This window comes from Sparus aurata, chromosome 11, assembly GCF_900880675.1.
Source record: "Sparus aurata chromosome 11, fSpaAur1.1, whole genome shotgun sequence".
NCBI lineage: Eukaryota > Metazoa > Chordata > Actinopteri > Spariformes > Sparidae > Sparus > Sparus aurata.
In genome coordinates this window covers 5,686,285-5,708,144 of record NC_044197.1, presented here as the reverse complement: position 1 = coordinate 5,708,144, position 21,860 = coordinate 5,686,285, and the positions used below count along the sequence as shown (strand labels likewise).

General features: G+C 40.8%; 1 protein-coding gene across 2 annotated transcripts in view; it reads right to left on the bottom strand.

Annotated features, from left to right (window-relative positions):
* Positions 1-1,844: 1,844 nt before the first annotated feature.
* Positions 1,845-21,860, bottom strand: part of ryk (receptor like tyrosine kinase) — a 39,355-nt gene continuing 19,339 nt past the window's right edge. The window contains exons 7-16 of one of the 2 annotated variants that reach the window (XM_030434316.1): positions 21,314-21,414; positions 19,245-19,328; positions 16,709-16,834; positions 12,327-12,413; positions 11,335-11,404; positions 10,478-10,610; positions 8,023-8,132; positions 7,723-7,882; positions 5,730-5,866; positions 1,845-3,054 (exon numbers count right to left, since the gene is read on the bottom strand). In XM_030434316.1, coding sequence (XP_030290176.1) covers positions 2,943-3,054; positions 5,730-5,866; positions 7,723-7,882; positions 8,023-8,132; positions 10,478-10,610; positions 11,335-11,404; positions 12,327-12,413; positions 16,709-16,834; positions 19,245-19,328; positions 21,314-21,414 — 1,120 coding nt within the window. In that variant the 3' untranslated portion in view covers positions 1,845-2,942. The remainder of the gene's footprint in view (positions 3,055-5,729; positions 5,867-7,722; positions 7,883-8,022; positions 8,133-10,477; positions 10,611-11,334; positions 11,405-12,326; positions 12,414-16,708; positions 16,835-19,244; positions 19,329-21,313; positions 21,415-21,860) is intronic. The other variant, XM_030434317.1, reaches the window with a different exon arrangement.

The window sequence follows — 21,860 nt, the reverse complement described above, 5'->3', positions numbered from 1 at the left end:
ATTCCTGTAGTTGAGACTCAAATGCGTCTTGTATGTTGTGATGTTATATAAGAGATAACAGATTGTGTAGCTTGGTCTGGTTAAGCAAGTATTTCCTCTCAGCTCCTGAAATCAGACCGTTTCTATTTCCACTGAATGTTTGATGTGCTCTTTTGGTCATCTGGTTGGTTGTAACCTTCAGTATATCTAATTATCATCAATGTATGATTTTTGTACTTGAAGTAGATATTACACTCTTATAAATGTATCATATGTCAGAGTCAGAAATGACCTTCATATACTGAAATTATGAATGAAGTGAGACAGACTCAAGCTTGTAAACTATTCCAATCATACTTCATAACGGAATACATCATGGCTGCTGTAATGAGACATCGTAAAGGATTATATGCACTGGGAACCTGTTACAATTTGTTATGCGTCTAACTATAATAGGGCTGCAGGTGAAGATTATTTCAATGATAATTTTCTTGAATAATTGATTAGTTAGTTGGTCTATAAAATTTCCACAAATGTTTATCATAATATCTTCATAGAAAGCCATACATTAATTTCCCCTCAATATAATTCATAACCAAGCCATTAGTCAAACAAATGTACGTGTATGTTCAAGTAGAGTGCAACGACATTATCATGCAGCTAATCAAATTCGATTTCAGTTAAATTGTCTATTAGCTATATGAGAATAATGAAAACACAAACATATATTTTAATCTTTGAGGCAACTGAATTGACAGTAAGATAAAGCAGATCCAAAAGTGAGTCATAGGATCCCAGCTGGGATCCATCTTGTTTTATATGTGGTTGAAGTCCAACAGTTCCAAGTAACAAGTTCATCAGGAGTAGTTTGACGAACAAAAAACAGACATCTCCTCAAACCTTGTGAATTTCAGGGTTCTGCTTTGGAAACGAGACTGTGACACAACAACTCTGGTAATGAGGATGTCCACTTACCCAACACGTCGGCTTGCCGCTGCATTGCATTACGTCTATTATTATGCTGTCAGTAAAGAAATTGTTGTACGGGTGTGCAGAACTGACACAGGCCTTTAAGACAGTGACGACCTGAAACCACACAATGACTGATAATATTTTGAAAGGATGCTGCTGTCAAACACTGTTCTACGTGTGTGGAAACACTTCAATGTGACTTCACGTCATTGACGTTCAGCTGGTTATTCACAGAAATACAAATGATTTCCACCAGACACAAAACAGAAAAAAGGAAGTAAGATTGTCAGAATTTGTCAGTGAACCTCTCGAAGGATTAGCTAAATAATATCCATGATGACAATTATTCCTTCACATTTATTCCCACTCAAAGTAAAAAAAAGAAAGAAGAAGAAATGTTTCTGTTGTTGATAAAAAAAAAATTAAAAAAAAGACGGACCGGCTGCCCATGCGATGCGATGCCTGCCACAAATATAACTGATTGCATGTAATCATGAAGCCTTTGTAATGACAGCACAAATTTGATTGTACATAACTTTCCATTACGACATCATGAAGAAGTGCAGAGCTCGTCTTAGTCTAAAGCTAAAACAAGAGGAACTTGAAGTAAAAGAAGGAAATTAGGAAAACTTAGAACTCATAACAGTGTTCATTTTACATACATGAGGACACATATCTGATAATACTGATACTGCACTACTTATTTTTGAAGCTTTACTCATTTGGCTCTTCTATGAAGAAGAGGACAGTTGGCATGTTTGAACAGCTTTGCAGGCTAAACAGAAAAAAAACAAGTCGTGTACCAAAACACTTGGCTTCAACTGTGGCTTCTGTGGTACAAAAAACAGAAATGTGATATCAGGTGTTCTCTCTAAAACAATAAATAGACGCTGTGTATTTAAAAGATCCCATTTAATTTTGTGGATACGAATTCGGGAAGCAGTTTACAACCTTAATTCAACATGCAGTGACCATAAAGACACATGACAAAGATGTTAAAGGTGTGAGAATAAGATTAGGACCAAGATGATTGGCAGTTTTGTATGTTCACAGTGATTATTAGTGTTCTAGTTACTCACAAAAAAAAAAAAAAAAAAAAAAAATCAGTCACAAAATCCTGTGATGGGCTGTGTTCTGACACAGAACAATCAAGCTTATACAATAGAGACAATGATAATTCTGTTTGGAGTTTGAGATAGTGGAAATATAATGTACAAAAGAGTAAGAAGGCGGTGGCATCAAATAATAGTCTGTCCAAAATTCCCTCTGGATGTTTGAAAGTTCACACATGTAGATTTGTGGTGCTGTGGCATCCATTGGTTTGCTCCATGAAGAAAAGGAAACAGTTCTTCGTGTCATCCAGAGGAAACAGTGTACCAGTCGTACTGTTAAGGTTGCAGATATCATTTCAACAAACACAAATCTGTTCCAAGAGGCTTCTCGTACCAAGCTGGAGCTGACCATAGCCGAGTTGGCGAGTTTAGTTGCATACTTAAATGAAGCCCTTAAGTCTACTTTGGTACCTAAATCATTCTGCTGTAGAGTTACACGTCTATCCACAGCAATTTAAACTGTTTGACTAAGCTACAAAACTGTAGAAAATACTGTCTTTCAAACCAGGTTGTCAGATGGTTCAAACATTTGTCCGATGGCACATAAAGGTCTGTAAATGTTGCTGTACAGATGAAGAAATCTTTCCGTAGTTTCCGTCCTCTTGGCAGGAGAAGAGCACCGTAATTGCTATTCGCTTTCAAAGCACATGAAACGATATTCAACAAAGACTCCTTTTACTTTGCTATGCTGTAAAAAGGTAATTCAACTATATAAAAACTCCAAAATAACTGTACAAAATAAAATCATCAGGCTGAAGTCTGCTCTTTCATCCGATAAGGCACATTTTCATACATGTACTCCTTATGAATAGTGTCCACCAGCTTTTAGTGTTGCTGTTCTTGGGGGTAAAAAAAAAAATAAAATAAAAGAGCTTGTTTTCACACGTAAGCGCCCAACGCTGCGTGGAACTCTGTGAGACACTGGACGAGCTGCTGGAACTTAGGCCTCTCCTCGGGGTCCAGGGCCCAGCAACAAGCCATCACTGCAAACCTGCAACCAAAAAGACGAGTTAAGTTAAGTCTGTCCAGGAGCAGGTTCAGGATATAGTTGGGGGGTTCGGTGTGTGAGACCGGATGCAGTGGGAGAGACAAGGATGTAGAGCTGGCGTCAAACTCTGGGCATTGTAATCACATGTTACACATTTTGAATGTGTGCAGGAGCTGCCTGTACAGCACTGATATAAATAAGTGCGATATAATCATCTCCTAATCAATGCATGACCTAAATGTTTTATTTTTCAACTCCAAATACCATGCTAATATTCTGGCAAAGAAAGCAATCACTTCACCACCTATTGTATTCAGAAGGAAACCACATTCACTTCAGGTAATTATTTCCTCATTTTTGAAGATTGGAGATTGAACTCCGCTCCAGGTTTCAGTACAGCTGTTTGTTGGCAGAACATTGAGCTTGCAAAACAAAACAAAAAGTAGTTTGATAATTCCACATCTGCAGATCGTTTTACTAGCGCTAGTAGTAATAGAAGTGTGATAAAGTACTAGCCAAATGTGAAAACATTAAAAGTGGAATAATATGAGTTATTTTCATAGTTTTTGTTGCATTCTGTGCGATTTACAGCTTCTGAAGTGTTGATGATTGGTGCCTGTTAAGAGACCAGCAGTTATCTAAACATAAGGAAATCAAATTATATTGGATGGATTAGGCGTCTCTGAAGCTCAGATATGAAAAGATTTGAGCAAAAAAGTCTTTTAATAATACATTTCCACAAAATTTTTCACATTATCTAAAGTATCGGATGCTTCGGGTGCAATGGAAACAATAGTTGTTTATATTTGGGAGGTTACTACAGGTTAATTTACCTGATGTAGCAGCATGCATGCAATGCTGTCTCATACAGACTTTAAGGACCTAGTTTATAAGAACACCATCTCGCCAATTTTCGGGCGGACGAGGTCGGGAACAAATATGTTTGGTGTGTTCAGCTGCGTCGGAAGCTTTCGGAGCTGCACGGACGTTGTCGGATCCGACTGAGCATGCGAAGTCTGAGGAGGTGGGCCGTCGGACGTCTGAGCCATTGGATTCTCTGATTGGTTGTGTGCCAGCTGAATGGCCGTTCTGATTGGCGGTGTGCTAGCGAATCAGCGTGGTGTGTGGGAGGGGCGGAATACTGTGTGCGCTTTGTTTTTCTATGCACTCCGTTCCGTCATTCCCCGTTTTCATGTTTTGCAGTACTGACACCAGACTGTTATGTCCGTTCAGGACGAATTAATTTGTGTTCGTTTGGTAATGCCTTGCTGCATGTTTAGTATGCAGCTGTTTTATCGGAAATAGTTAAGTTTCGTTTTGATCGAAAGTAAAGAGAGTTGCGTGCACAAGCCTCTCGTTTACAACTCACAACACAAGCGCCACCCGCTTATTGCATCTTGCGCAAGCGCAGAACATACACGCTACTGTGGAGCTGGCAGCACGTCGAAGTGGTGTGTTCAACGCCGCTTTTCTGCCGAACGGGTCAGACAAGAGGCAACGGAGTGGTCAGAGAGTGGTCGGATAAGGCAGTTGGACGTCTGGGCGGTGTGTGGGGGCCTTAAAGCGGGAGACGATGGCGCGTCAAGATATTTGAATGTGGCTACATGTTGTCTTTGCTGTGAGCAGCTGTAAACTAAATGGGGTTACTGCACAAATTTGCAGTCTCAACTCTCAACCCATCACCCAGTGACCCAGCTCGGTTGGCTATGATAATATAGTCTACTGTGCTATCTGAGCAATATCATGACATAAATATTTGGAAATCAGCCAGGCCCGGTCATAAAGATGGATAGAAATAGCCTGCCTGTGAATGCCACGACCAAGCAGAAATCAATAGGAATATTATTTTGAGCCAAGTGCCCTCAGGGTTAGTTTAAATTGGGAATAAATACTGATAAAGATGACGGCGATGATGAAATTATTGTTGATTAATAGCACTAATTAATGGTCTTTGTATTGTTATCAGGGCTCAGAGTGAATCACTACACCTTGGTTACCACTGTCTGGGTTTTTGCCCCTTCCGCCCAAAACTTGAACTCTCACTGATTTTCCCTCAATCATGCATCACATAATAATCCACACGTGTGGTCCACCCCTGCAGCCCTGTTCTGAGCCAGTTAACCCTGTTATTAGGGAGAAGGTGACAGCAGGCTCACTGCAAACGTGATATTGAGGAAACAGCCTTTAAACACAATAATGCCGCGGTGGGAAAATGACGCCTGTGGGCACAGGCTGCTCCTCCTTCGTCTCACTGGCAGGATGTTGATAAGCTTCAAATCAACCACCGCTGGTAGCTGCTCAACTTTTCAGTTTCATTGAGCCTACATATTTCACAACACTTAATTTGGTCAAAGTCTGCAATAACAAAGCTGGCCGCAGCCGAACCTGCACACAATCTTAACCGCAGAGGTCTATACACATACATTATGTCTTTATAGTCATAACAATGATAAGGATAAGCAAGAGCACAGTTGAAACTCATTGTTTAACATTAAGAGGAAGTTAAAATAATTTTGTTCCTGAAGAGTTGTATTATATTTATTGTGCATTTGTTTCCACATTTCTTGTCAAGATATATTAACTGCTGTTTCTCAATGTGAATTAATTGTTTTTTCACCAATTCATTAATCAGAATCAGAGAATGCAATATTTCTATTTGCATGTGCGAATTCACTTACAGTTCATCTGGACAGTTGATTGGTTGTGCTATTCTGTACCCATCCTTCAGGTACGCCGACATCTCGAAAGGGTCAATGTCAACGTAGGGGGTCTGACCCAGTGTCATCAGCTCCCACAGAGTAACTCCAAAGGCCCACTGTGAAAAACACAATACATGATCAACACTGAGACCAGTGCTGAACATTCATTTACTACCAGTTCTAAACATGGTCAATACAAGACGTTGTCTTTAATATGTTGTCATCAAACACAACTAACATTTGTACCCACAGTGCGGAAACTCTTTGGTGCCCGCTTGCATTCAAATACGAAAAAATGTTCCACTGGAACAATTCAAGGAAATGATGTTGATACATTTATTTGGAATATACATAATTGCTGAAAGTTTTTGTTATGAGACTTAGAGTAAACAGTCGGGGATCAGTTATGTTTAGGGAGGCTGGGGATTTGAGCTCCGGTGTTAGAGAGGGTCTGCCCTGCAATGACCCTTCACTCTGACTTCCCAGGACTTCGAGGACAAGGAGCATTTCTCTAGTCATGTTACTTATTATTTACCCATATCTGAGGTCATTTTAAAAACCAAAGTGTAGACGTTTTTACATCCTGCTTAGTCTTCTATAACTCGCTACAGACTACTAAAAAAACAATAAAATGTCTGTGGAGGTATGTGTTCAACCAATCAATGTCCAGTGATGTCTCACAACATCCAATACTGTATGAGGAACACCTCAGTGACTACCTCAACAACCAAGTCAAGGACAATATATGGCTGGGGATGTAGCTGATAGTCACTTGATTCGGTATATGTTGGTTATGGAAAGGGGCTTCTGGGGTTCGGGGGAAACGTTGTGGCTCTTATTCAGAAAATCCACATGACAAAATATGATCATAAAGTGTGCTTATTAACGTTTCTGCATAAAGCGGGGGACGGGGACAAAAATGGAACAAGACAGAGTGGACAATTTGCGCCAGTCCTGGTCTTCATGTGGAATAATCACATGAGTATTCTCCATATTGCTGCACTGCAGTTTCACATCGCACTGGTGGGAAATAGCTTTTACGCATTTCCTGCATTGCTTTCTCTTGATCAGTTATTCTTTTGTTTTTACTACCCGTTTTATCTCATTCGACTTGTTTTAGTTATTCGTATGCCATATGTCATTATTACTGTAATTGTATTTTTGCTGATTATTTAACTGGTGATTTCGCTTGTTTATATGGCTTTTTAAAGCACTTTGTAGCTCGATTTTTTAAAAAGTGCTTTATAAATGAAGTTATTTAATTAAAGGGATGAACAGCCCCTTTAAAGGAAGTGCAAGGACTGAAAGAGGGCACAGGGCATCGTGATGGGAGGGGCTGCTGTACAGTAATCCACCCTGTTCCCGCATCGGTACCAAGGCCACTGCCAACATTCCCAAGAAGGCCAAATAGTCACTTTCTCATCCTGTCCTGTTGGTATCCAGTTTATGTAACCACTGACATAAGGGTATGGACTATTTATGTGAGTAATTATGGCATGTATGATGCTCTGATGATACTACACAGCTGTGGGCACTTGTCTAGACTTTTCCTAAAGCTTAATTGGATGTAATGGCCTCTGTTAACTGTAAATGTTAGGGAGGGGGGTGGTTGCCATGAAACAGTGTGACCATAAGAGGAATGTTGAGGGGTGGAGGCATGTCTGACTGGTGTCTCTAAGGATCTGTGGAGCTTCCTGGCTGACTCCAATGCACCCGCTCTGCTATCCTGAGACAGGAAAGAGGGAAGAGCCAGGGGCACACCGCTCCTCCCTTCCCCCTCTGACACCTTGACCAGGGGTCTAATAATGGCTTGGCTGCAACTGGTGCCATTTCCCGCATCATCCTCTCTGCATCATGTTTCCTGATTATTATTTTTTTTTTAGCTAACCCGTAAGAGACAGGAAAGGTTAACATATGGTTGCATGATTAAGCTGCAAGAAGTAAACTGTTTGTGTGCAGTTGCAGTTCTTACCACGTCACTCGCGCTAGAGAAGTCGTTGTTGAGCAAGCTCTCCAGAGCCATCCAACGGACGGGCCGGTTCTCATTATCCCCAAGACAGTGGTAATCCATGGGAAATAGGTCTCGGGCAAGGGCATTGTCTGTGATCTTCACTTGCATGTTGTCGTCAATTCTGTCAGAGGGGGGGGAAAGGAGAGAAAAGTCAGCGTCTTTATTTTTTTGTGATTAAATTCCAAACCAAATCACCTTAAATCCACAGGGAAAGAAGTGAACACAAAGAGAAAAGCTTTGAACCAGGTCAGGGACACTTACACGCAGTTCCTGGCGGCAAGGTCTTTGTGTATGACCTCCCTGCGAGACAGGTAGCTCATTCCACAGGCAATTTGAATGGCCATGTAAACCAAGTCTTGTTGAGAGATCGCCTGAAAGGAAACGAGGCAGAGAGACACAATGTGCGGTTGAAAAGCAGTGGCAGGAAAAACACAAAAAGGGAGCAAGTGGGGACAGGAGACCACGGCTGACGTGACTTTACTGCGTTGAAATTGGTCTTCTGTGTCAAATTGTTCTTATTTCCTTAGGATAAACTTCGGGTCAAAGATGGGAGTCACATACACAAAGACTATTTATGTCTTTAAATGCAAGCGCAAGGCAACTCAACTGAAGAACAATTTAACCCATCACTGCTGCCACGGAAAAGCGTTTGCGTTTGAGGAGCGGCCATTATTATTTTCAAAAGAGCGGTCACTTCTCTCACTGACCGTTGCACCTATACCACACCCAGAGCTCATCATGGGATACTGATTAATCCAAACCACTGTGATTGGGGCACAATGGATTCACAAGGTCACATTATCATGCCATCATGACGTACTTTGTGTTCGGGGCTATCAGCGCATGTTAGGATGCTCCACCTTTTTGTCTAACATGCTTGACTAAGAAAGAACAAGAAACATTGTGCGTACTTAACATCGACATTGTCAATAGCATTGTGAGATACATGGCTAAAGATATGACTGTACTACATAATCCACATTGCTGAATAAATATGTATGCACCAGAGGGAAAACAATTTGGATCACATGGCTCAGAAAGTCCCTCACTTTTTGAACCACAATCTGACATTAAAGAAAGCTGTTTGTTTTGTGCTTGGAGCTCTTGAAGGGCTCGTAGACAATGGCTGGGCCAGCAGGTGTGTCTGACAAAAGCCTCATACTGCACAAAGCAAAGATCCGACTGGTAACAAAGTAGGGCAGCTCTTACAATGTATATAAACATCCTGGTAACTTTAAAGATAGCACTGGCTTGAAGAAAAGAGCTCCTAAAGTGACAGTACCACAAATATTAATGTCTGTGTTCACATATTGTTGTGTCTGATATAACTGGCTGCACAGTCCTTGGCTCGGACACTTGCGTCGGAAATGTCTGTGCCTTTTATCTTATTGAGCAGTGGACAGTTTGATACAATACAAATCTGTGGCTCGGACACAATTACTTCGGAAATGTTTCTGCCGTTTAATCTTATCTGACAGTGGACAGATGATTCGATGAAAATTGATTATTGCGAAAACACAGGAAAACAAGCAACCAGTGATAACAACATTTTTAAAAAAGGCCTTGCCCAAAAATATTTCCTTTAAAGATATTTTTTCATGTTTGACGTTTTACCTTCGATTAAAAAAACAAGAGAATACCATTCGAAAGGCTTCAACAAGCACGCTGGGCCGGTAAGAGGTGAAAAAGTCAACAGTATGTCAAACACCAGAGGAAAAACGCCCGTCGTGAGTTTATTCTGGTTAGATAAAATGACCCAAAACAGGCGTATGCTCATTACACAAAACAACAATGGACCTGCATGAGTTGAGGTGACGATGCCATTATATCCAAAATGCTCCGTTTTACAACATGCAAGTCAACATCTCATACAAATGTGGAGATGTGTGTAGCTGCTGCCTGACAGCTCAGAAAGCCACTCTGTGTTTATGCAGGGAAACTTTAAGAGTTGTTTTTAAGTGCAAAAATGACACCTGTGGAAAAAGTAAACACTCAACACTTTTTACTGTTCTGCTTCCAAACCAGATGTTCACTTTCAAAAAGAAAGCCACACTGTAGTATTGTGCTCTCAGTGCTTTCCCCTGTTTTATCTTCCCCGTACTAAAACATTTCTGATTTATTGCCCGATGTTTATTGCAACAGCACAATTTAATGACTATGTCTTTGTCTTCTACAACTGCCAGAACTACATAATGAGATTCTGGAGAACGAAGGTGCTGATGTGTTACCTGAAGCTTTACCAAGCAGTTTTGATTAATGTAAATGCGCTGCAAGCTTCATCTTGTGATTGCTAAGTGTTTGCTACATCTGTATTTTGGGGCTGATTGATTGGTTGGATCTGTTCTGTGGCTTTGCCAAGCACATCAAAGACTCCCTGGGGTTAACCTGTACAAAAGCCTGATTGTCTTTACATAGTGAATAAAAATCTCTGCCTCGAGCACTGGCTTCACCACTATATCAACAGTCGTTCTAATAACAGTGTAAACAGTAGTTACTGCGAGGTGTTGATTGCTGCGCACATACAAAACCTTCTTTCAGGTTCCACTCTCGGACAGACTCAGAATTTTTTTTCAAATTGTAAGGATTTATCTTAATAGCTTCATAAATGTCTCAATCCAATGCAATAACTGAGTTCAACTTAGGGATTTACTGCAGTGGTTTAACAACGGACTCATGTTTTTAGCTCCGTCAGATCAATGGCAAGTTGAAACCTCACCTGTGGGTTGTTAGCCTCAGCTAACTTGCATTGCCGCAGGAAGAGCTTGAGATTCCCCCAAGCCATGAAAGGCAACAGCACCATGGGCTTCTCTCCGTCCTCTGTACACACATGACTGATGGGCAGCAGATTTCTGACGGTGGAGAGACAGAGCGATGAGACGTGAGGGAGCTACACATTAAACAGTTCTTGGAGGAAAAGCTTATCTTTAAAAGAAAGAGGAAGAACTAAACCAACATGACGATAATCTGTCCTACGTAAAGGCAGTACAGTGAGAGTTCAAACCTCATAAACTTCAGGCAAGATTTGCTTAACTTAACTAAAAGAAAATTGTAGTAACTGTCAGCTTCACTTTTAAAACCGAGAGCAATTGTTTGCAAAATAAATTACTGTATTTTACAACCCAGACCAGAACAAGCTCAAATTTCATTTCAGAGTGCTGCATTTATGTCAGAAGACACATTTTGTTCCCCAAATGTGGTGTTCTTTCGTCAGCGTTCAAACCGAGCCTTCTAAAAGATGATTACAGGAACTGCTCTGATGGAATACAGTGTTGGGTTGTGAGTAAACCAGACGTTTTTCTGCTACGTTATGAACTGAGAGTGTTGCGAAAGTGAACAGCCATGACGATAAAGAAACCAACATATGTGTATAACCGTGGTACAGGTTGATAATGTAATGTGATGTAACTATGGCCTGTTGTTCTAAGATGAAAACCACACTGGCGTTATGAGGTATTCTGGTTTTCCCCCCTTCTTTTAATCTATTGCTTAAATGTTTGATATTTAAAAAAAAAACATAAATCTTCAAATGACGGAAAATGCAACGACTGCTCCTTTGTGTTTGCTTCTACTCACCTATGGTGAAGTCCACGGAGCTTGCAACTTTCAGTCAACATCATGGTCACCTGCACCTCAGATGCGTGATCTAAACAATTTCATCAGACACAAGACCTCATTAAAAATAGAGCAATCTAGGGTGACCCGTGCAGTCAAAAAAGTTAAAAACATAGTTTCTAATTTCTCAGATCCCATGCGGTGTTTGATTTTTATTGGATGCCATGCACAGAATCCTTTGCCAACAGTCATCTGTAGTGGGAAACTTCAGAGGAAAACTGACTTGTGCCAAGCGCAACGAGTCCAGTTTTTAATCTGTGTATGCAGCTTTGCCATCGTCTGCTACTTATGGAAAGCCGTATTGTTCCCTTCCCAAAAGGGCTCTTGAGGAGGAAGTAAAGATTTTAACAACGCCAAAACTGGCATGAAGATATTGTTCGCCGAGTTGTATCCACCCCTCTCTGAGTAAACATTAAAGAATGGAGAGGTCAGAAGGCAACTGGCAGAGAAAGCTGACACATGCCGCTAACAAAGAGCCTGACAGTCGCACATAATGGAGTCATGCAGCATGACATATCGTTCATTAACTGTCAAATTTGCGCCCGTTTTCTGGATTGAATCCATACATGACCATCTGCTGAAGACGTTAGAAAAGTACCTCCTATTTCTGATAGAGAACAGTTTGGTGAACAAGCTATAGAGCTCAACACCCCGCTGCTCATTAGAGCAAAATAAATAGATTAAAAAAAATGCTCTCTCTGTACTGAACATACAGTTGCATTTCAATCCAACAACCATCATCATTCACCTTCGTCTTTGGCGTAACAATCATGTTTCGGTCCATTGACGTTTTACTGAGCATTTCACTGTTTGCATGCCCAACCAACACAGTCAGTTGCACGTTAATATGAGAGAAAGGCAAACTTACAACACATTTATTTCACAACATTTTCATTTCTTTGGCAGCTGTGCATTTAACTGTGTATTAAAAGCGAGGATGGGGGGGCGCATACCTTTCACCGTCTTCACGAAGACCTGCTTCTCCTTACTGGGGTCCTTTTCATCCAGCAGCACACCGTGGAAGATGCGGCCAAATGTGCCTGTCAAAGACAAATGCCAGGATTTTATTTGAGGAAAAGGGCAGGAGAGACGCAGCCAGAGGCATCGCAAGCTAAGGCCCAAATGTCACCTCACTCACAGCCCACCATGCCTGGCTGATCAGTGGACAGAGATGGACAGGCTTCAGCTTAAATGCCTTTGTCTATTAATAGGATAAGGCAGTTTTGGCTCTTGTCTCACTGACAAGAGCCAAAACAAGAGATTCACTAGAGCTCAGAGGACCTTTCATCGCAGAGAACCATTCAGAAATACGAACGGAGGGGAAAGGCATAGACAGCACGTTCATCATCTCCTTTGTCTAAACTGTCACCACACTTGCCTCCAGGACTTTACTGAGCTAGGATGCCATTTAAGAAGATAAACCATCAACATAAACTCAGAGGAAATCTGAGCCCTAAGGCTAACTGTGCCTTGTGTTTCAACAGGAGAGGAGTCGAAGTGTAACAACAGTGTTAGTGTGTAACCGTCGTCTTCACACCCCCACCGTCTCCATCAAGCCTGTCTGGACCTGCCGGCTCCTGAAAAACAGAACCCAACTCAAGAGTTCAAGCACGTCTGAGACATGGCCTTGTATGTCTTGTTATTTATCACTTCTTACTCCTGTGTGTTTAATATTTACTTTGCATTCGCTGTGATTTTGTATGAAGGATCTGATGTGTGAAGCTCTGCCCTGATTGCACTGGGAAACTACCCACATACAAGGTAGTTTACAAGTCTGGAAGTCAACAGATGTACAGATATACTTGCAGATGAATGTGGAGCATCCTGAAAATATATTTGCAGTGCTTTGAACCTCATACCTGCGTTGTGTTACCTTGCATCAATATTTGACCATAATGGCTTTGATTAAAAACACAAACAATAAAAGTTGTGCAAGCCGAAGAGTCATTTTGATGACTCTTGGTATCGTAAGAGCTTAACTGCCCTTTAAAAGACACCACACCCTTACAAAGTACAATCCGGGACAATCTATAAAAGTCAGGTAAGACTGAGTGCACACTATATAGCAAAGCAAATGACAAGACCAGGAGTCTTAAAACCGACCAAAAGCTTCCAAGCTGTTGATCAGAGGCCATGGTGGGGTTGTGTTTGTCACTGACAACATATAGATGTGTTAATATTTGCCTAAAGGTTTTAAACAAGCGAGACATAGCCAAGTGAGGGCAGGTCCAGCTTAGTTCTGGGTTAACAAGTCCACACTGGCAGCTCTGTGGGGCCATACTTAGGCAGCAGGGTGGGATAAATGCAAACATGCTCAACATGGCAGGATGGTTTATGCTCATTTTCAGGTTCATAATTGTATTTTGGTTTACTACTCGCATAGGTTTACATGCTCTTCTCATTCTGTCCAGTGATACAGCACTTTATTCCCCTTTTGTCTGAAATGCCCTGTTTTAGCTCCTGTCTCTTTAAGGCCCCGTCTCCCGAATACCCAGTCTCCTCTGATTGGTCAGCTCACACACACCCGACCCAGCACTGCAAAAATCAACAGAGCAGCTTTGCAAAATCAGGCATACTGGGACTACTGACGAGGCGTTTCAGGTGCAGGGTTTTCTGTGGGAGAGAGGAGCTTCTGTTGGTGCGAAATTTGACCTTTTTACATTTCAATATCTTTTACAGGCACAAAAAGAGATATAAAACACAGAATTAAAGGGGAAAAAATCTTTAACATCTTTGTTTACTGTGTTATAGCATGCTAACATATTTTTATTAGCACTTAACAGGAAGTACAGCTGAGGCTATTTTGTGGGTAGTTTTGTAAAAAACACAAGGGCTGGACAAAATAAAAAGTTTAACCTGCTGGTGGGGCAGGATTGTAAGTCAGGGGATCATCAAAGTTATTACAACCCATCCTGAGGGGAACATAAATGTCTGTACTAAATGTCATGGTTATCCATCCAGTACGTGTAGAGATATTTCAGTCTGGACCCAAGTGGTTGACTGACAAATCAACTTTGCAATTCCAACAGCCATGTCACTTGCAAAGCTATATTTGAGCATTGACATACTTCGAGACTGAGTTCAGTTACAGCTTTTGTATTGTAAATAGTTAACATGTTAAAGAGGCCCAAAAAATAATTAGAAGAGATGAACAAAAGAACGAAAAGCATCCAAGGACCTTGAAGCGGCATTTAAAAAACAGAACACCAACACATTTCTCTTCCATTGTTTTGTAGACACCCTTGGGTAACTATTACATCATTCCACACTAAACCCCAATGTGGGCAAATCTCCAGAAAGTGAAGTACAGTCTTGTTCAGCTCCATCACTCCATGACGATGCTGAATCGTCTCCAAAAGCATCCAGCTCCTAAAGTGAGAAAGACTGACGGAGCCAAACTGAAGCCCAAAAGTTGTTTTAATCTTTGATACGAAGCCAAAGAAAGAGATTTAGGAACTTCAGTTTCTCAGATTTCCTGTCAGTGTGTAATGCAACACACTTTTGCTGTATTAGGTGCATTGACACTGTTCTGATGGAGCATGCTTAATCGCTGCAGGAAAAAAAAGCAGCATTCACAAAAAACAACTGTTTATGCAGGATATCACAATCCAGTGATGCCTCTGTGACTTCAGACAGTATCTCAGAATCATCATCACTATCTTTACAACTATCTTTGAGTTTTTTGCAATGTCTGATCTCTCTCGCTTGTTGCTGTTTGCCGTTATGGTAACTCAAAAAGGGCTTGGAGGTAATGTTTTCCACTGGACATGATGTCCAGAGACTGTTTTTCTTCTCTCCTGGTTAAAATAACATGGGAATAACGGAAACACCTGGTACATCAGGATCTAGACTCAACAGATATTCCACACGATGTTTCGCCTTATCAGACTCATCAACATTACCCAACAGCTTTTGCACTTGTTTCCAAAGTGTTACTAGTGGTAATAGCTTGAAGTGAGTAAATCTTAAGGACTTTGAGGCTCTTGTGTCTCGTAGCAGATATCCCCTTTCACACTGGCCAAAAAAAACACCCCACTATCACCTGCAAACATCCGGCTTTTGTGTACAATGTGAATGTGTATGTGGTTTTACTCACGGGATAATTGACCCTGCAGTAGTCGCGGGTATTTAACACCTCTGGCTCAGCTTAGCCGTGATGTGAGCAAAACACCTGGGTGAATGCACACATTTTCTCTCCTTTTCAGGCGAGATGCTGTGACGTGTGTTTCCATTCATTTCTGATAAGCAGTGCTTAAACATCGTTCAGTCTTTGGACAACTGGATTGCAAAGTTTTCTGAATGTATTTAAGGCCATGTAGACTTGGGTGCTTCCATTATTAAACACTGTCCAGTTACATTTGAGGCCCATAATCAACCAAACTCCTGAAAGTGTGGAAGATAACAAAGACTATGTTGGTCATAATCTTTTATCTGAAGCAATAATGACATTTCAGACTCTGGCCTTTTAATAGTGAACCAACCACAGCTGCTGCACCCATGCACAATTCTACTGACGGTCTTTTTTTTATTTTTTTATTTCTTGTTTCTCACATTCCTCAGGTGCTAAACTAGAGTTCGAAGCCTTTATTTCATTTTCCTCTCATTTCATCTCTAATCGTATGGTTGGAGGCTTCTTATGAATTTCACATATGTATGGCTGCAAGATATATTCAGGAATTTACACAAAGGAAACCAATAAGCTGAAATAAATACTATGACTTTCATCATCTCTGCAAACTCGTATTGAACTTATTAAAAGAATTTAAAAAAAGATCATGAGTCATTGTGGCACACTGGCAGGGAGTTTCTGTCCCACTGTTCTTTCAATACAGAAATAATCAGATATGTGTTTATATGTAAATACACATTCTTACCACTTTATGTCATGTTGCCAAATCATAATTTATTGACCTCTTTAATCTTCATTAGTTTTGATATTATTGCCATCAGCAGATAAGCGTTTTATTGCTCTGTTCGTTCGTCTGCATCTCTTCAGTGTTTGCATTTTTGAGGAAGTCTTTCTTAATGACTTGTGGTTTTTGAATGATACCACTGCACACTCCTCTGGCTCCTCTGCACCAACTAGTCCTGCTACTCCAATAATGCACAGTAAGACTCATGAGCAAAGCGAGGGAAAGAAATAATAACGACTGCAATCAGCACCGTTTTTGGAGAGCCAAGAGCAGACACTCTGAATTTGTGTTCCACTTTTCAGTGAAATTCTGAGAGATAATGTTCAGACCTTTCTGTGGAATGCTGATTTCGGAGCTTCTTTGGTGTTTGAGAGACACAGAGAAAAAAGGAGGAGGAAAGACGAAGCAAGGCAGACAAGTACCTTCATGCAAGACATCCCGTAGTGTGACTCTCTCCCTTGAAATGGCAATGTCTTTCACTTTAGCTTTGGCCTCCATTAGAGTAACACTCCTCAGGTCATTCTTCTCTATGCGGAGAGATGGGTAACCTGTGAGGACGGAAAAACAAAGACTTGCATTAACGGAACAAATTATCCAAATGTAAACAGAACTCTTGTAAGGAGACTGACAGGTCTTTTCAATCTAATTAACACCCGAAAACAACCCCGGGGGGACTGTACATCACTTTTGACAAGGGGCAAAATTCTTATTCAGAGAGGTTCCTTCAAAAACACATACAGACACATTGCATTCAAAGAATTCCAGCAATTACAAGAAACAAAGTCAGCAAGACGTGTACATTACCCTGCACATGTTGCATCAAAGCAACTTCATGCAAAGTCCTGTATTACAGCACTTCTATTACATAACCTCCCTGTGTACTCACTGTCATTAGCTGCTGGTTTAGATAGAAAAACACACAAAGTTCCCCACAGTGTCTGCAAACAGTAAAAGCACAACCCCTTTACATCAACACGCTGCATGTGTACACAACATGTCAGTGATGAGAGATAACATATTCTAACCTCCGTTCTCTGCAGCTCACTGCTGCTCAGGAGGAACTGTGTGCAGCTGCTTAGACAGGCTGCAGATAAACCAGGGGATGAATGGAGACGATGGAGGAGTCACTGACAAACAACCGCCAGATAAAGTTGGAGGCAAGGACAATCAATCTGCCTCCAACAGACAACAGCCTCTTTTTATCTTTGTGAGCTACATCTAATACTTAAGAGTTCTCAATATATGCGAATAAAGCAGGGGGGGTTAAGATGAAGCTTTAATCTTGAATCCAATCAGAGTTCAAACGTGTTGACATAGCTACATCAGTTATAAGATGCTATGATGAAAGGTTTAAATCTCTGCTGGAGCCTGCAAACTGTAAACGCTGTAGTCAGAGGTACCACAGTACAGGTCAATGCTGCCCCCTACAGGTCAAACTAAGAGTGACATTAATTTTAGACAGCATGATTTAAATTCTAAGACGACGTGGAAGACAAAAGTTTAAACATACACCTTTTTAAACGCTACATCAACTGGCAATGTCAGGAGCAACTGTACATATGCCAACTAGGGGACAATACAGTATGTAGCACAATTATTTCTGCTGCATCTGGTTATACTGCATACTGTGTTGAAGACTAATCTTTCCAACACACTTTTTCTGCATTTATTAAACGAGTCAAAACACTCAAAACATGGGAGGGCCGATGTCACTCATAATGCTAATTTGGAATGCAAACAATGTTTTGTTTTAAGTCAAAAAATGTAACATTATTTTCCTCTGATGTGTTGCTGGAGCCGTTTCAACAAATATCAAATGCGTGGACATGTTTTCCTGCTGTGAGCATTGCTTCTTTTTATTTGTTATGCATTTCATTGTTGGACGATAGTGTCTGCTCAAAATTAAATGTTTGTTTAGTTTTCATACTGATGAAGAATACTTCACGTTGTCGCTCTTTCAGTATGAACTCGTAACATACTCAAAACCTGTTTAGAATTAGTATATTGTTTTGATTTGGGGCACTAGTTAGGTCTGTTTAAATGTACATTTAAGATTTATTTTTTAGGTTAATTCACTGTGTCAGTGTGTTTATGTCCTGGTCTTTCATTAGTCATTCATGCACACCTCACTTGGTCTGGGGGAGAACTGATAATCATGATCTATGAAAAAGAGTATATTAATGTAGAGTTGTACTCTACTAGGATATGTTGTACAGCTCTGTACGAGCTTAATCATCAATTTGAATTACACAAAATACTTTAGAATAAAGAATGTGATCACAACAGGACTTTACCTCAACTGAGAACAAACACACCTTTCTTCTTAGATTTTTGCATAATTGCTGCAATTAACAAGTTTTTTCATTATCTGTTCATTCATTTATAACTTTCAGTTCATCAGTTTATAAAATATCAGAAAATAGTAACAAATGCCATGGTACCAGCTTTTAGTTGAGACTAATAATTAATAAGCCAATGATATTACATGTATAAAGATATGAAACTGAGAAAAGCAGCAAATACTGACAACTTAAGAGGATGGAACCAAAGAACGTAAAGAATTTACTCTTTAAAAAAAACAAAACCCTACATTCTCATTCATTTATAAAAATGATTGACAATTGTGGGTGAAATACCTAAACAGGTATATGTAACCTACAACACACAGCACAACAAGATGCCAAACAAAGATGACAGAAAATATTAGTATAAAGCTGGTGAGATGCATGGACCAGGATCTGAGGCTTGAACAAGCCAATAATTGGAAGGGAAGCCTTAGATTTATTTTTCTCTAGGGATGAAGTCTCACCCTGATGCTTTAACTAGAAGCAGAGAGCGGAGATATAGGCAATCATCCAAAAAGTGTGTGGACAAAACGTGGTTAACGTGTTCATGTTCAAATGACCACAAAACGGTATTATAGTTGTGAGTCGTCTCTGGAGCTTCAGTGGAACTTACTTTTGGTTTCATGAGGGGGGGCACCAGGGTTTTGGAAGGAGGAGGCAGCAAGCTGGAGTATGGGTGCAGAACCAGGGTGATTGTCTGATGTCAGGAGGACAGGAGGACAGGGGGAGGGAGTGGGGGTTGACAGGAAGACAGGGAGACAGCGAGAAAGAGGTGATTTAATGGATAGCTCACTCAAATTACAACATGAAATTTGCAACTTGGGTAAACTAGGCCATCAGAAGGTGGGTGGAAATAAAATGGTTGGATGGTGGAGCAAATTATCACATTTAGCAAAGCGTAAGACAGGAAAAGGCAAGTGGGTCACACAAATTGCACAGGAGGCGAGATGTGGGCTGCATCCACAAGAGGGCGATGGAAAATCAAACACTGACAATCAATAAGGCAGGAAAACAGCTGGTGTGCTTCTCCAGTGGTTTCCAAAACAAACCACGGATTTCAATGTTCCAATGAGACCAAGATTAATGTCATAAGTTCCTTAATGCTACACAAACAAAGAACGTATATGTAGTTTTTGTTATCTAACTTACGTGGATCATAACACATCAGGTATGGAGTTTATCTGCACTGTTCATTTCACGATGAGACCATACCTTTCTAGGGATGGATGTCCATTTTCAAGCCATGACACTGCCCAAAATATATCCTGCATCAGACTAGGTAAGCCTTGTTTTTAGCCTATACTGGAAATGCCCTCGCGACACGGAGTATAAAATGGCCAAGACCGTCTTACTTGACTATTGCACACTCGTTCATCGCGATATCGATGCTGAAACGACACATTGTGCAGCCCACTTCTCACTTTCTCCAAGCAAGAAAGTGAAAATACATATTTCACAAACGTTCCCTTCAAATATGAAGCTCCAGCCAGGATACAGATAGCTTAGCTTAGCAGACTGGTAACAGGGGACAACAGGTATGATATAAAAAGGTGCATTATGGTCAGGTAGTCACACAGACCAAAGTGCTGCTGCCTGCAGAGTTAGGGATTTTGAAACAGGCAAATTGAAGAAGGGAGGAGAATGCCGACTGAAATACCCGACCAATGTGAGGCTTATACCACCAGCCTTCATCCAGTGAGTCACACTAATGAAAAGATTAGAGGAGCTATTAGATGAGACAAAGAAAAGAGCCTTTCAACTACCGAAGACATGTTTGTCTTAAAGCGGTGCCATATTTGAAATCTCAGGCTGCTGTGGTAACTATGTTGATGCTTTTATCATGGCAACCCTGAATCTAACTTCATGGCTCCGTTACTTACACCTAATTAAAAGGATAACCCCACATGATTAGCAGAAATTGCTCGCCGTAATGTTTATGTTGTCAGGCCAAATTATTAACACTAATACAGTACAGACTTAACCACAATTACAACAGGAAGCCAGCCAAGAGAACAAGGGCTGGATGAGTAATCATACTGCTACCTTAACAACAACAACTAACGAATAACTCTCCCAGAGCTGAGATTCACTTGCTGTTTAATCCACTGTCATTCTGGTAAGAGCTTAAATGTAAGTCCTAAAACAGCTGTGAGGTGGGTAAGTATATTGTTTAGATGTATACACATGCAGTGGTAAAATTGTAGTTCTGTTTCCCAGCATGTTCTAAATTTACACCAATTTAGAGGAGGACAGTTTCTGCCAGGTCTTATATAAACGCCTGCTTGTGCTTCTGTAAATGCTCAACAGTTGGCTTGACACAAAGCACACAGTGAGCAGCACATTTACACGTTGCTCAGACAGTAATAGGTCACAAGGGACAAAAAGAAAGGGAACATCACTGCAGGACCTCTGTTCTTCATTACAATCTTATGATACTGGTTAAGTTAATTAGGTCATTCACAGTCGATTATTCCATTTGGAAAAGCATGCACACTCTCAGATGCCAGTGTGAGGGAAGAAGAAAACAACTATGGCGGACCGAGTCGGGCTGAATGTACTTGGGTACTTCTAGGTTCCATCTTTTCAGGGCAAAAAAAAAACTTTTCAGATCTTTTTAAAACAAAACTTGAACTGAGGTTGCAGCTTGTTATCGATCGCCTTTGGGTAAGTACAATCTCTTACTGGTGACAGGGGCTGCGTTGTTTGGAGTGTCAGCCCTCAGGTACTGTGTGGTCTGAGTGGACGGCTGAGACAGGCCCTGCGAGCTCCCGCTGTCACTCACACTGAAAGACGCAGAGAGGAAAAACAGAGTTATCCAGGGCAGCAGTTGGAAAATCCATTACCAAGTTCATCACGTGTAAAGTCCTTCCTAACTTCTTAATAACCACGAGAAAGTTTCAACCTAGTAATTTACTGAATCAGGTTGCACCATTAGAACTGAATATCTGAGTTATTTAAGAGCTTGGTCATGAAACATCTGTAGCACTGTCCAACTAAAAGCAGTCAGTTATGTAAATGGTGAGTCCCTGTAGCACCATGAGCTGCATCATAACTTCCTAACAGCTTTTCAAAGCCCAGATCTCCACTAGTGTTGCCTGATGAAACAAGTTTTAATTTATTAGTGTGTAAATCTCCACTTACAAAGCACCTATGTCATAACTAAACAATGTTTGATTTTACAAACAGCCAGTTCAACCAGCTACTGCTCTCAAACAGAACTCTTAACTTC